The sequence below is a fragment of the Bufo bufo genome, chromosome 5 (assembly GCF_905171765.1).
Source record: "Bufo bufo chromosome 5, aBufBuf1.1, whole genome shotgun sequence".
Classification (NCBI taxonomy): Eukaryota; Metazoa; Chordata; class Amphibia; order Anura; family Bufonidae; genus Bufo; species Bufo bufo.
In genome coordinates this window covers 114,743,089-114,759,769 of record NC_053393.1, presented here as the reverse complement: position 1 = coordinate 114,759,769, position 16,681 = coordinate 114,743,089, and the positions used below count along the sequence as shown (strand labels likewise).

General features: G+C 40.7%; 1 protein-coding gene across 2 annotated transcripts in view; it reads right to left on the bottom strand.

The window, feature by feature from the left end:
- The window catches only part of SULF1 (sulfatase 1), a 113,875-nt gene that overhangs the window by 8,873 nt on the left and 88,321 nt on the right, over nucleotides 1-16,681 (bottom strand). For both annotated transcript variants that reach the window (XM_040431223.1, XM_040431224.1), the window contains exons 12-18: nucleotides 12,220-12,436; nucleotides 7,773-8,049; nucleotides 5,333-5,429; nucleotides 4,610-4,704; nucleotides 3,043-3,108; nucleotides 2,254-2,426; nucleotides 332-474 (exon numbers count right to left, since the gene is read on the bottom strand). In XM_040431223.1, coding sequence (XP_040287157.1) covers nucleotides 332-474; nucleotides 2,254-2,426; nucleotides 3,043-3,108; nucleotides 4,610-4,704; nucleotides 5,333-5,429; nucleotides 7,773-8,049; nucleotides 12,220-12,436 — 1,068 coding nt within the window. The remainder of the gene's footprint in view (nucleotides 1-331; nucleotides 475-2,253; nucleotides 2,427-3,042; nucleotides 3,109-4,609; nucleotides 4,705-5,332; nucleotides 5,430-7,772; nucleotides 8,050-12,219; nucleotides 12,437-16,681) is intronic.

Here is a 16,681-nt window from a genome sequence, read left to right as displayed (position 1 = left end):
TTGTGATGGTTGATTTAATGTTCTAAATCCCTTTCCTGGGCAATATAATATTACAAATTATAGTTATGAGGTGGACTTGGAAATGGGACCTTGGGAGAATTGTTTCTTCTAATATGGGGCAATTGGCACCAGCCTCTTTAAAGTTGTTTGCCTTCATCTGGATCAACACAGTGTGATTTATAGGTTGACCTTTAGGTTGAACTTTACAAACTAGGTTACTAGGTGCTAAGTTACTATGACAGACCAGGTTCCACTTGGACTAGTAGAAGCATTGTAACTGCACACATTTTAGGTATGTAACTAATAATTAAATTAGGCTTCATGTGCTTACCTGATATGGATCGATGTTCATATCAAAATATTCCAAGAAACCAGTTGCAAATTCACAAAACAGAAAATTATGAGTCTCATTGACAGTTCTCAGGCACCAGTATGTGTTATTGTTGGAGCTGGTACAAGCGCAGAAAGATCCCACTGTGAACAAGGAGGAGAACATGAAGGAGAAGTAAACTTGATGAATATAGATTTATAAACCGAACTATAAACAGTGAATAAAAATAGCAAAAATGAGACGATCATGATAGTAGTAATGCGATAAATAATATTACCAAATGAAAGATATTGTCAGAGTTAATTAAAAACTTGGCAAAAGCCACTAAGTGTAATAAAATAAAGTTCATACCTGTTTTTCCCTTGCAATTTCCAGCACCCCAGCTCCGGTCCTCCCACTGCAGCCAAACAATGGCCACAACGTTCTTGTGACATACACAGCCAAGGGTACTGAAGGCAAGGTGCCAGTCATTTGATTTTATGTACTTGTGCTCAAAAATGCATGCAAAAAAATGAAGCAGATGACTGACACCTTACAGCAAGTCAGAAACTTGTATTCACTGAGAGGAACACTCCAATATTAAATAATGTGTTTCTCTATGACTGATCTCCTTATACTTTACCCTGTGGGCTCGTGTTTCTCATGTTGGGTCTTTTTATTTCTCAGTCTGTACCCCATAGTCTTTCCCAACCAGTGGCTCGGGAGTGACAAGTAGCTCTTGGACCCCGTACCTGTGGCCCCCAGCTATTGGCAGCTCTAGATAGTACTGGACACTAGTCGCACAGGCTGATGATCGAGAATGAGTAGGCTGATCAGCCCATCTAAAAACCCCACCAGTCGACAAACTTGTAAACTTGTTTGTTACTGATCAGATCTTTTATGCAGCCGCAAAAAACATAATTTGTCAGTAACACATCTTCCTGCCGACAATAGGCAAACTGTATGAGGAACAAACAATTGTACAAATAATTATTTTTCCATAATGCAGTTTGCTTAGAGCTGTTTAAAGACTTCTTATGTCAGGGCTGACTGACTTGTTATATTGTTGATCAGGGCCCATTATGGCCCCAATTGAGTCATGTAAAAGGACCCTAAGATTGCTGTCACACATACTGTCCAATGCACAATCAAGCGGCAGCTGCTATGTGGTGGAAAGCAGCATGGCCCTGCAAATTACTAATGAAATAGGTAATAACTCCTTGTAGTTTGTTAATGGTTGTGTGGTTTGCAAATGAAAAAAAAAAAACGAACAAACATAGCCTTTAACAAACTGCAACCAGTTACAACTTGTATCATTAGACATCTGCATTGACCTATAACTTCTGGTAGCATCCCGGCCACCACTCTCCCATTGGTACATGTGACAGCACCCTTAGAGGCATTTTACTTGCCATTATCTGTAATTAGCTTTTACCTTTTTGTAAACTGCATGGTAAAACATGGCCCGGATAACAATCCCTCTAACCCTCAGCTTGCAAAGAATCTTTCTTAAAGGGTTGTCCAGCTTCAGGGACTATAACAGATCCCTCCACTGTGTTGTATCTGTCGAAAAACTGGTATACACCTGCTTCCTGCTGCCTCGTTTCTGCTCCTTGGCTCCCTTTAATGGTCTTCTGGTTCCCATCCTGTAAACTTCCAGATGGACGGGGGTCAAGTGTGCAGCCAATGACTGGCCTCAACAGTGATGTGTCTCCAAGCGGCATATGACCCATCAATGACATGTCGATTGCTGCTGAGGCCAGTCATTGGCTTCAGTGCGGACCCTGTCGATCTGGAGGTTTACAGGACAAGGATCTGAAGACCACTGAAGGTAGCCAGAATGGAGAGGTGAGAGCAGGTGAGTATGAGTTTTTTAGGCAACCCTTAAAGAAGAGGATAATGGAAACATAGTTCAGTAACGGTCACCATCATGCAGATCTTACAATTCCAGAACGGAGCAGTCTGCCAGTGGTTGTTGTCATGAGTGAAGCAAGTGAGACCGGGAAGGCTGCATTCTTCTCCTTTTTTGTGCCGTTTCTTTTCCTTTCTCTCCTTTTTCCGTCTACGGTTCTCCTTAAAGATCTGTAATTTGTTGTCAACCTCTTGAGCTCCTTCCCTGTGTAGGAAACACTTTTATTACAATTCAAGCAGCAGTCATAACATATCTTTATTATATTATATGCATCCCTTCCTGTAGCTGTTTTGCTGAGAGCACCTGAGGCTACTAAAAATTGGATTCCAAGATGCGTTATTGGACACAGGTGAAATCCGTGCTTGGGATTAATACAGCAGTTGGCAAACCTGTTCACATCCTATCGATGCTGATGTCCTAACAACCATTTTACAGTGCCAGAATTGTCCTTGCTGTCCAACCTTGCTCTTAATTTTAGGAGGTCAGCTTTAAATTGGTATTAAAGGGATAGGGCCCTGTAGAGTCTCCCGCTGTATACTGCATGTGCTGTTTCACATGTCCAGTTCTTCCAATCATTTTACAAGAAACATTACAGGGATGGAGAAATGTCACACGTGTAACACACTCATTTACACAATGATGGTCTGGGGACAGAACATGCTATTATCAATTACAATATCTCAGCTATTTAATCAGCGAGGGGATGTATCTATGCATTTGTCAGCATAGCAGTATAGCCAGGGGTGGAAATGACCGAGGAGCTTTATAGGCGATGAATTAAACAAGAAATGTCTACATAATATGGAATAATGACGCTTACTTGAATGGATGGACATGGCTCTTTATCTTATCTTGAGTCCTAATTCCTTTCTCCTTTTTGTAAAACCTGCAACAAACACATGAATTACAGTTTATCCATATTACAAAGCTAGAAAATTAACGGTAGTCATTTACTAATCTGAAATCCGCCTAAATCAGGAGCAGATGGCGGCGCAATGGCTAGTTGTGCGACCATTGTGACTTTTCTCCGCTCACACTAGGTGTAAAATTGTGGGTGTGGACAGGGCCGTCCCGTCTCGTTTCATCATTTTCGACGCCTGTTTTAGGTGTAGAAAATGGTTTAAGTGTAAGACAGCTCGGACGCCGTCTTACATTTAGAACCGGGGCTGGATGTGCCAAAGTTATGGAGAGGCCTGCGCCTCTTCATAACTTCGGCGGATCCACTGCCAGCACAGGGGCTTTATTAAAGGGAACAAGTCAGGTTGAACATGGTGTATAGCATGTTATAGAGCAGATTGGTGTATAGATTCAGTAAAACATGTAATTTATACATTTATATTCCAGCTCATTCTAAGAAGTCAGGGAGGCGGTCCTATCAGTGACTGACAGCTATCTGTGTATACACAGTCATAGAAGGAAGGTGACAATCACTGATAGGACCGGCTCCTTGACTTCAAAGCGCAGAATGAGCAATAATTTAAATGGATAAAATTCAAGTTTTACTGAATCTTTTCCCATAAAACTATATTTCGGTCTACCCAGCTCCTCCCGCTCTATAACATGATGCCTGTATCTTACATTACATTTTCATGGTGACAGGTTCCCTTTAAGACCAGCATCTAAAACGCCGGTCTTAATAAATGTGCCCCATTGTGTTTATAAATCTAAACTACTATTATCCATTTAGTACAATTTGATGGTACACCGATTTACTCAAATACGTATAGAGTCTCTCAATTTTTTTTTTTTTTACACCTGCCTGAATGGCGAAATGTGCAAGAGAAAAATGTAAATGTAAAGTAACCACTGGGGATTTAATATATGTAGAGATGTCTGAAGTTACACCCTTTCTGAGCGAGAGTTATAGACCTATGGAATGAAATATTTAAGATAGAAATAAGGTAATTAAAATGTCTAATGTAATGCGAATGAGGTTAAATAAGGCCTTGTAGGCTGCCCAGAAAACAATCCTTCAGTTTTGAAATACAGAGAGAAGCTTAGATTTTACAGTTTGGTTTAAGAAGTTAACATTAACTATGTTATTGGAAAAACTGTATTTTTGACACCATGACCAGATTTGGCACCCATTCCAGACATTATTGGATAATTTGTAGGATTAGTCATTATGTAGGTATATTTCTTTTCTCTTTTTCCACCATTCCTGGAGCAAGGGATAGGGTTGGTGGGGTGGCTGGACTGTAGGTTGGTTTTATTAGGCGATTTCTATGTGAACCATGTTTATGGTATTAACACATAACTGTATAAGTTTCATAATAAACTAAAAAAAGATTGTACATCGATTTAGCCATAACCTGTTTTTTTTTTTTAACATAAAATATCAGCAATCGTGGCTTATGTATCAATAGATAATATACAGGGATACTCACCCAGACTTGCTACAGTCACATTCATCGGGCTTTCTTCTCTTCAGATGTCCTCTTACTTCTCTTAAATTCTTTATTTTGTCCTGTAACGCTTCAATCTGATAAGCCCAAAAATAAGTATATCCATATTACAGAGTTTCCATCTCACAAGGTTTCCCAGTTGCCATTTCCCACTCATATAAGGGACAATTGTAGAGGTTAGCTGTCCATATGAAGGGCCGTATAGTGTGTCCTAGGTGCCGGTATAGGTGAAGCATCATTTTGAAAACAATTGGGACGCTATTTGGCAGCAGGCGCACTTTGGGTGGTGTGGTAGAGCGTGCCCCTGCCCTGCAGCAGCTGTGGCAAGGCAGGGTGGTCTGATGATTTGGCCACTGAAGTGCAAAATCCAGTGCAAAGTGATTTCCACGTATCACTTTGTGCTAAGGGGCTTTGCTCTGGGTAATAGAAACTTCTTCCTTGCCGTATGCATGGCAAAGTGCTCTTCCAGCTATTGCAAACGATGGATCTGCAAGAGCTTGCTGATGTCTAGGGGTTACTGGCAGTGCCCCTGAGTTTTACGGAGATATTTGGTATTCTATGACAAAAAAATTGGTTTCTATGACTAAGCCAGTATCAGGGCTATATTTACTATATACCAGTCTAGAAGTAGAAGAAAATGCATATTTTGTGGAATTAATAATATGTTTTTGTTTTTTGCTGGCAGCCAGCAGAAAAAAAGTTTACCTCCTTGTCAATGTAAGCTTTGTGGTCCTTCCAGGCTCTACTTGAGTGGTACAGTTCTCTTTCACAATGTACTGTGTCATTGGCAAGGATGTAACACCTATGGGAAGCAAATAAGAAAAATACATACCATGTATTCCAAACACCACAGTCAGCACATCACCTAACTACCCGCTGAAGACTAGACAGGCTGCCCCAGCGTTGCAACATACTTTACAAAAAACCTGAAATCTTATAAAAACGATGAAAATTATGGTTTAGGAAGGTATTGGATTAGTATTAGTATTGTGTGTGGTTATTCTGGAATATTCCCAGAATGCCTTAGATTAATAGGGTGCTAGCTTTAGTTCCGGTGTATGCCCAACAGACATAATGGTGAGACACCAATGAATGATGGAACCCTATCACATAATGTATAGTTTCGGCACTGGTACAAGTGTTAGCTGGTGTACTTTGTCTTTCATAGCAGTTTCCTATTCTCCATAAAACCCTGGCTCAGGGATCCATCAACCAAAAACGGACAAACATCTGTGAATCATCAAAGCTTAGCCTTGTAAGACATCGCCTTGATATTTCTAGACTAACTTCGGCTAGTGACCAAAAATCCGGAGCTCTTTCGTCAAAGGGAATCATGAATCAAATGTTAACAGCATGGATTAATTCTTGACACATCAATGACTAAGAACAAAACCCTCATTCCTGGTTTGAAGACATATCATGAGCCAAATGCACAAAATGTTTAGTTTCACCAAAAACAGTGTTGAGAATGTATTTTTTTAACTTAACCCTATAATCCAAAATTCATTTGATGTGGTGGCCAGTTATGGAAACAGCCGAGCTGACGGTGTTATGCCATTTCCGCAACTGTCATGGAAATTAATGGGAACTATGGAAAAAGTAGCACAGCCTGCTTACGCTGCTTCTATAACTTCAACCACCTCATAAGGTAGGCATTCTGATCTCAGTCATGAATAGCTGTGATGGGAATAATCCTTTAACACGACATCATAAATAAATGGGATAAACTTAACCCCTTTCCGGAAGTTGGTTCTTTAAAGATAGCGCTTGCTCATGAGCACAGTGGTTTCTGCGGTTTTAAAAATCAGACACCTGAACTATGGTCTGCAATCAGCGATAACTCGAATTGTAGACATTTAATCCCTCAGATGCCATGGTCAATTGTGACCACTGAATCGGAGGCAGCTTTCCCCGGGAGTACTGTGCTCCTGGGGCCTGAAAAGCTCACAGGCGTGGTGATCAGGGGAGCCGTGAATTGTTTGAAATTTCCTAGGTCTCTCTGAAGACACCCATACTATTGCAGCTGTAGTTCCTATTGAGCCCTACAGGTGGCAGGGCTCCATTAGAACACAGAAAAAAATGCAATGAATAGCAATTCATTGCAAAGTAGGGAGAAGCAATCTAATAAGTCCTTATAGTCACCTAAGGTGACATAAAAAGTAAAAAAAGAAAAAGAAAAAAAAGTTAAAAATATTAAAAAATATAAAAATTATAATAACCCTCATTTCCCCGTAATTAAAATAAAAATAAATAAACAATTTTAAAAAATCATAAGCATCGCCATGTCCCAAAATGCCTGAACTTTTAAAAAAGAAATATATTTATCCTGTATGGCAAATACCGTATTGGAAAAAAATTAACTATGAAAAGAAAAAAAAAAATCCCAAAGATTTAACTTTTTTAGTATTAAAACACTAGAAAAACTAGGGCATGAATGAAGGGCATGGGTCAGTTTTACTCTACAGAGAACGTCATAAAAATAAAACCCATAAAACTGTGGAGGAATTGCTTTTTTTTCAATTCCACCCCATTTTGAATTTTTTGCCAGCCTCCCACTACACTTTATGCAATATTAATTGGTGCAATTAGTAGGTACAACTTGTCCCGCAAAAAACAAGTCCTCATATGGCTATGTGAACGAAAAAATAAAAAAAATAAAAATGGATCTGGATCTGGAAAGGCATGGAGTAAAAAAAATTCAAACCAAAAAAATTCTCAGGGGCTGAAGTGTTCACTGAGGGTTCAAGTGACATAGTCAGGACTCCTATACTATCCCATCCGAGGGCTGCACAGAATAGAGGGGGAGATGATGAGCTCAGGATTTGATTCTTTGATTTTTAAATGCTGCCAGAACCTTATTTATCTCCTGTATACCTTTGCATTCAGAGAAAGCTGTCAATCACTGTGTATGGGCAGGGAAAGAATGCTTTCTCTATGAGTCCCGGCAGCCTTTAAAATGTTTTTTTTTTTTTTCATAAAAATCAAATCAATATTAAATTTTTCCCTCCTGTAGGGTAAGATAGGGGACCTTACACTGCAGATTTAATTTTGTATATAAATTGTAGATTCCAACAAATCTTTGCATGAAAATGTAATTAAATCAATTAAAACTAAACATATAAACATAAAAGTAAAAAAGAATTACTTGTGTGTCACTCGAACAGATGCCGAATGACTGGTTTCAATCACCCCATCAGCCACCATTACATCATCTTCACTTGGGGCTGTGAATGTGTCCTCGTCCTCCTCCTCCTCTTCTTCATCCTCAGTCTCTTCTGCATCTTCTTCAGAGGTATAATGTCTTTTGGTCCGTGAAGACGGAACACTGTCCTCATCGTCCAAACTGATATCATAGATCGCTCCTTCAAATTCAACGGCTAAAGAACGTGCTTGACGGGTATGAACAAAACGAGGGTTGAATTCTGCAGGGTGAACACAATTTTAAAAGGATAGATTTTCATTGCAGGCATATGTATAAGTCAATGTAAGGCCAGAGAAGAATAGTATTTACAATTCCTACCACAGTATAACATTGCAAACACAGTCTTACAAATGTATGAAATTGTCTTCAGTGAGCAACAGTAGTGGCTCTGAATCAATATCAGAATAGCGGAGTCCAATAGCCGGGGCCCTGTTGATCTTCTGCTTGAGGAGTCCACAGCTCTCCAGTGAGCGCCGCGGCCTTCCCGCAGCTTACCAAGCACAGCGTTGTACACTGGATACCAGCCGTGCTTAGTATTGCAGCTCAGCTCCAGTCACTTGTCCGATGAAAATGTCATCACTGACCTAAGAAGAGGCCACAGTGCTCACCAGGGCCCCGCAGTCTTTTCTACCTGCTGATCGCCAGGGATCAGAGAGTCGGACCCTCGCCTATTTGCTATTCTGAGGATAGATCATCAATATCAGAGTCTCAAAAAACCCTGTTAAAGGGCATCTGTCAGCAGATTTGTACCTATAAAACTGGCTGACCTGTTACATGTGCGCTTGGCATCTGTAGGCATCTGTGTTGGCCCCATGTTCATATGTGTCCGCATTGCTGAGAAAAATATTTTGATATATGCAACTGAGCCTCTAGAAGCAACAGGGGCGGGGTGGTTACTCCTAGAGGCTCCACTGTCTTTCCACTTTGATTGACAGGGCCACGAGTGATGAAGTTTTCACTCCCTGCAGAGGGAGCGGCAGTTGCAGAGAAAGTAGAGCCTCTAGGTGTAATGGCAACACCCCCGTTGCTCCTAGAGTCTCATTTGCATGTATTAAAACATAATTTTTCTTAGCAATGCGGGCACATATGAACATGGGACCAACACAGATGCCTTCAGCTGCCAAGTGCACATGTAACAGGTCAGCCAGTGTCATAGGTACAAAACTGCTGACAGATGCCCTTTGCTTTTGTATTTGTCCCCAAGAGAAGACCAAAGGGACAACAACTTAATTACATCAAACTATTAATGAAACCTTCAGAATTAAAACTAAAGCAAAAATGTAGCTTAAAATTATTTGTTCTGTAAGCAAATGTGAAGGGCTGCTCTTACACAGCCTCCTACGTATTTAGTCAGCATATTGTCAATTCTTATGAACACATACAATTTACATACATAAATATATTTATAAACAACTAAAATAAATTCTATTCTTTGCTCCTTTACTGAAGCAAAATGGTTTGCTCCAGGGCATTGCTGATTCATATACAATGCATCTGTATACCTACAACTTGTAACTTAGAACATCTGTTGCCCTTTCATTAAGGAGGTCAACCTTTGTCCCCATCGGTGCCCTAAACATCACATGAGGCAGTAAGACTAATTGAAAAATAGCCTCAATAAAGCACAGTTCTAGTGATTTATGGTATCAGAAAGGCAAACATTGGAAACACAAAAGAGGAAGTCAAATGTTAACGTAAACCCCAAGCCAAACCGGTCTCAAAAATCTCCTTCATTGTAAATGCTCCAAACTAGCCACTGTTAGTAAGAAGTTCTGCCACCTAAATCCTTGGACCGATGTGTAAATTATGGTAAAAGACAGCTCTTTACCCACTAATTGCCCAAAACTCCACTAGGGGTCACTGCAGCTCAGTAAGTGCAAAGTGCTTAATCATATTCTGCGTTTTGGCTTATCCCTTTATTAATTCCAGATTTAATTAATTTAAATCAGAGACTTTTGCAGAGCGGAGATTATGGATTTTCAGAGAATTTAAGATGAATTAGGGTATTATGTAACAAAACTCTACAGCTAAGTTTTTACAGGATTTTAAAAAAATTAACTTTTAAGATTTGATACTAAAATAAGAATGAGAAAATACAAATGAAGCTCATTTAGTTTCACACTAATACATCTGTAAAAATTAATTAAAATCTCAAAGATTTTCTGGTCTTGAGTCTTGATTTAACACAAAAGTATTCATGTAAAGTGCATTAATACTACTAATTTCATATTCCATTTTAAACCTATTTATGCACATACAGTGGCTTTATACTGTAACTTGAAGGATTACATTTCATGTACATGGTCATGGGATATGTTAACACTGTAAATTCAAACTCTGTGCACACTTGTTTTACGGCTTTTGTCTTTACATGATCCATGATTGTTTCCTTATGATCTTTTTTTCCCCCACCCCTTGTCCAGCGCTGCATTCTAACAGGGGACACAAGATCCCCATTCCCGTGATTGGTAGGGATTCCAGCTGTTGGACTCCCACTGATTTAATACATCTTATTACCGGTATACCCCTTTAAATCTTTGTGCAGGAAACTTGGAGCTCCGTGTCAGAAAAACTTACTGACTACTAAAAAAGGTGTATTAAAAATTTATCAGCACAAAAGCAAAATGGTGTTAAAGGATGATACATTTTTCAGAGGAATGGGACAGTCACAGAAATTACTGCAAAAAATCTGCACAGTGTGAATACATCCTACCAGGGCAGTCTAGGCTGCGCACATTGTCACAATGGAAATATGCATCAGATGTTTGGCCACAGTTTTTTAAAACACTGCAGCAGATTTACGAATACTGGAATACTTAAAGAGGTTCTGCAGTTTGTTTAAACTGATGATCTATCCTCTGGATAGATCATCAGCATCTGATTGGAAGGGGTCCGACTCCCGCCACCCCCGCCGATCAGCTGTTTGAGAAGGCAGCGGCGCTCCAGGAGGACGACTAGTATCAACTTGCCTGGAGATTAGCCGCGCCCAGGCAGGTTGATACTAGTCGTGACATCACTGGGCCTGCGGTAAACAGTGAGAAGGCCGCGGCGCTACTGCTAGCGCCACTGCCTTCTCAAACAGACCGGGTGTCGGACCCCCGCCGGTCAGATGCTGTTTAAACAAACTGCAGAACCCCTTTAATGTAAATTTAGACAAACTGTGCCAGCTTTAAGTGAATGATACTAGATGATAAATATGGCGCACCTATAGACTGTCTAATCTAAATTAGTTGGCTTCCTTTATGCCAGAATCATGTACCAAATTTTGGAGCATTTTGGCACATAAGAAGCCATATCCCCTTTAAGATGGAGCATGCTCCTTTCCAGCTAAGCTATGCCCCCTTGTCATACAAGTGGGAAAATGCTCTAAAACACTTGAAATGTGGTGCAAAGCATGAACGCCAGTTTTTTTAAGCTGAAATTATGCTACAACCTTTGTTCTGTGGTTTGAAAACTTGTCATATACGCAAATGGACTTGTAGGTAACTGGATAAACAGGTAGTCTACTACAATCTTTTAATGTATAATATGGTCAACCGATATCCTGAATGGGCACATCTGCACACTTCAAGGGTCTGATGACAAACTATCCACAGTCCAATTTCTTAATCTCAATCTCCATAAGACTTAAAGTGTCACTGAACTTTCAAAAAACTTTTGACACACGTCTTATCAAAGGTCTGGATCGGTGAAGGTTTGGGGTACTGAGACACCAATCACTAGAATGTAGAGAGAGGGGTGGTCACATAGACCGCTATCTCCTTGCCGCAGGAGAGGGAATCAAGATGGACCATAGACTTTCTATTGAGCGCTTCTCCTGTACCGAGGAGAGAAAGCGTTCTGTGACCGCTGCTCTCTCCTTGTTCTAGAGATTGGTGGCGGTCTCAGCACTCAGACCCACACCAATCAAAACCTCTGATATGTCGCTAAGACATTTCAAACGTTTTTGAAAGTTCAGTGACGCTTATTAATGGACCAAAGCAGAATGCACCTTCTTAGCATTAGGCTAACCTGTCAGATACAAAACTCTTCACACTGAGGCAGCATACCCTGTAATGAAGTTTTGGATGTGATTATCTCATAAAGACATCCCATTAAGAAATCTTATCCCCTATCCACAAGGTAGGGAATGAGCGTCTGATCGGCGGGGTTGCTCCCCATTTGAATGAAGTGAAAGACACTCTCCGATCAACTCTGAGACTGCTGGAGATAGCAGAGTACAAGCCTATCTATTCAAATGAGGAGAATAGGCCCCAGTTCTAGTGATTAGTGGGGGCCCGCCGATCAGACACTTATAGACCTATCCTGTGGATAGAGGATAAATTGTTTTCATGTGACCACCTTATATGAACTCCAGCTTACCTACTTGAGAAATAATCTAGTTACTTACTTTTCGAGTTGGAAGATCTCAAGAAGATCCTCTGTTTTTTCCTCTGGTTTTTACTTGTCCTATAATCTGTGTCTGGGCAGATGCAGTCTTTATGTTTGCTTCCATAGCCCTTTGCGTTTATACTTCTTGTTCTCTTCCTTAGGGATAAAACATCTGTGGATCCTTTACACTTATGAATCCGTAATTTCCCCGACATATCTTCTATACACTGCCACTTCTGAGAAGAAATCACAGACATAGAAACACTTAACAGATATTGTCCTTGATCAGAAGTACTAAACCCCGAAGCGCGTTTCAGCGAACCTTCGTCTGGGCGAACCTTATTCCCCTAAACGAAGGTTCGCCGAAACATGCGTCGTGGTTGGCGCCATTCTGGCAAAGACACAGTATGGGTAATTGCTTCTTGTCCTGTATATTTTGCTGCTGATTGTTTTTGCACTTGCACTTTATTTTTTCTCTCTTTTCCTGTTTTGTGGACATATATGAACCGTTCCCGCTGTGTTCTCCTCCAGTACAGGTCGCCTTTTCCTTGTACCTATACTTGTTTTTAACTTATGTATTGATCTATTTGATTAATAAAGTTTATATTGATTGTAAGCGGTCTGGCATCTATTCTATAGGCTTTCTAGCCTGGATAGTGAGCCTAGATAGTGAGACCGGATAGTGAAGAATAGCCCAGTACTTCACCAGCAGTAAACAAAACAGACCTTGTTCTGCACAATACAGCGCAAGGCAAGGGGGCGCACTGGAGCAAAGAAATGCTCCGATGCTCCACTCATATATAGTAAATAAGTAAAGGAGAGGTTATATCCGGGTTCAGGTCCCAGATATAACCCCTTTAAAGCACTTTTGATGTGAGTAGAATTCACTCATCTCTATTGTAATATTCACATCTCTGTTTCATGTTCCATTCTTCTGATCCGTCAAAAGAAGAACGAAAAAAAGGTATTGTGTACTGTATGTAAAGTGTAGAATTAAAAATAAACTGATAAATGAGGATAGTGGATGAAATAAACGAAAAGATCGATAACTAGAGAGAACTTAGAAAACCTATTTAGGTCCCTTATAGGAAAAAATGTTCATCACAACCTAATATTAGCTGTCTAATAACGAGAAGTACCTCGATGTAGACCATGGTGTCCAATATTTTGTGTATTTATTTTGTGTATTGTTGCTTCTGGCTATCATTTTTTCAAAGCTACAATTTACATTTACCTTCCTTATTATTTCAAACATGTGAGGAGTTGATGAGGATTTCCAATTTTGCGCTATACATTTAAGAGGGGCTGTTAAAATATGACAGAGAACAGTCCATTGGGGGACTGAGTACCTATCAATATCAAGTCTTAACAAAAAAAGTGTCGAGGTTAAATGGTAGATTGATCTTAAGTGAAGAGTAGATTAGAAGGGCTGTTTCTTTCCGGAAACCTGTAATAATTGGGCATTCCTAAAATATATGTAGTAATGTGCCGACTTGATTACAGCCTCTCAAACATAGATTGAGGGAATCGTTACATATTTTAGAGAGCCTGTATGAAGTGTAATACCATCTGAAGATTAGTTTGGAACAGTGGCGTGCCTAGGGTGTTTGGCACCCGGGGCGGGTTCTTTCTCTGTCACCCCCCCCCCAATACTTAAAAAAATTGTACCCCCTCACAGTAGTATTGCCCTCATTGTACAACCTTCACAGTAGTTTTGTACAGATGTGTGCCCCCTCACAGTAGTTATGCCCACATTGTGCGCTCTCACAGTAGTTATGCCGACATTGTGCGCTCTCACAGTAGTTATGCCCACATTGTGCCCCCTCACAGTAGTTATGCCCACATTGTGCCCTCACAGTTGTTATGCCCACATTGTGCCCGCCTCATAGTTATGCCCTCTGTGCCCCTTTCACAGTTGTAATGCCTCTTTGTGCCCCCTTGACAGTAATAATCCCCATTGTGCCCCCTTCACATTAATAATCCCCATTGTGCCCCCTCCATAGTAGAAATGCCTATTGTGCCCCCTTCACATTAGTAATGCCCTCTGTGCCCCCTCCATAGTAGTAATGCCCTATGTGCCCCCCCCCATAGTAATAAAGTCATCTGTGCCCACTCCATAGTAATAAAGCCCTCTGTGCCTCCTCTGTATTAAAAAACAACAACAACAAAAAAAACACTGTAACTATTCACCTTGTCCGGTTCCTGAAGCTCACATACCTCTCTTCCCTGCGTGCACAGATCACTCTGAAGCACCGTGTGGGCGGAGCTTACACAGATTTTCGGTCTTCAGGCCCCGCCCACACAGGCTGGCAGCACAATCTGTGTTTGCAGGCTGAATAGTGGAGCGGGAAGAAATATATATACACATACACACACACACACACACAAAAGCACATATAACATATATACACACAGTGCGTGCTATAAGTAAAAATGACTGTCAGCACTGGGATCACATGGCTGCATAGTATGTAGTGATATGCATATCTTCTTCACTGTGAGGGTGGGAATCTCAGTTTACTATTCCCTAGACCCCATGAAGAGTCTTTTGGCTTCAGTGTCATGTTACTACCTTCAGATCAGGTGTCGCCAGCCATGATATATTTATGTACACCGTTTAGCACCAGTAGGGTCAACTCAACAGCTGATCCATTTACTTGATGGACGCTTTAACATGTGTAACATTCTGCTGCTGTGAATCCGTTATTAATGGCATTAATGGCATTTTTTTAAACTCAGTTTTGCAAGAGATTAATGGCAGCCGAAGAAAAAGAAAACACACTTTCTAGACGCTGAGTAATCAGATCTATGCAGTTCTTAAAATGTGCAGCCTCTAGAAAATACATGTCTTGTCGAAAGTGGTGAAAATGACTCAACCAGGGATCTTCATGCCTGATCTGTATCTGTGCCTCAGAAGAGTGGGTTTACGTGGTAGTAAACAGGAAGCGGTCCATCCTATCTAAACTTAGTCTGGCATTGACGCATATTCAGCTTGCTGGGAAAGTAAAAAAGTTCACAAAACAAGTGAAACTTCTGGAAGTGATAGAGAAATGAATACTCACATCTTTTTATTGAGATCTGATGATATGTTATAAAACAAGGGTGCAAATTTATTAAGGCGATGGCGCTTAGACCGCATCATAAGATGTGGCAAAACTTGGTGCAATTTGGCATACTAGTCTTAGGCCTCTTGCACGTGAACGTATTTTTTTTCTGTGTCCGTTCCGTTTTTTTTTTGCGGACCGTATACGGAACCATTCATTTAAAAAAAACAGAAGGTACTCTGTGTGCATTCCGTTTCCGTATTTACTTTCCGCAAAAAAATAAAACATGTCCTATTATTGTCCGCATTACGGACAAGGATAGGACTGTTCTATGAGGGGCCAGCTGTTCCGTTCCACAAAATACAGAATGCACACGGATGTCATCTGGATTTTTAGCGGATCCGTTTTTTGCAGACCGCAAAATACATACGGTCGTGTGCAAGAGGCCTTACGCTACTTTCACACCTATAGCACTACGATCCAGCACAAAATGCCGGGAATCGGCCAGACAGAAAAGCAGCATGCAGTGGTTTGTGTCCGTCCGAGTCTCCACTGGACCCCATTATCTTTAATGGGGCCTGCAGGCATTCCAGTTGCATTCTTTTTCTGGCAGAATGAGGGCAATTAACCTGCTGAGCCTTGTCAGATCACATTATTGTGAAGGGGGTCTGGTGATGTGTGGTGGTGTTTGGCTATCCTGGATACAGTAACCTGCTGCAGATGTGAACCTACCCTAACCAGCCCTTTAACCAGTCACTCAACTATATCCTATGAGGCTTCATGTGTTGTGGAGAATCAGTCCCATGTGCCATGCCCTTACATTCTAAATTTTTGATGTGCTATTTAATGTGACTTGTTCTTTAAAATTTCCAAATGGCAGAAGTCCAAGTGAAACACAGGCCGTCTATATTAATAAACAAATAGCCTTGGACCATACAGGGCACAAGAAGTGAAACGAGTCCAGGTATTTGCCTTATAGATGTTATATTCTTTATTCTGTAGCTGGTATGGAGAGAGGCAGTGAACTGACCAGAAACAGCCTTACACTTGTGGGATGAATCACAGTTGTGATAAGATCGAAATATGTGTCTGGTATTTGACTGTCAGTATGTGCTCCACCAGCTGACACCTCCACCTCTCAATCCCAGACGTGTGTGGTTTTATGCTAAATCCACAGTTGGCCGTAGACTGGAAGTTTACAAATGTATGCTTGGAAAGATGTTTATTTTATGAGAAAATCATATGGTTGAGCCAAACCAGACTGCATTAGCTTTTGTCAGAATTATTGGAATGACCATGTTTCTATGCAGAATGGAAACTCTACTTAGCCTACAAGCTTTGTGCAAAATGCAGAAAACCTAGTGTATACCAGAGCAAAGCAGGAACGTCTTCTGATGCAAGTAACCTGGTCTCATTGCAATGAAAAAAATAATAATA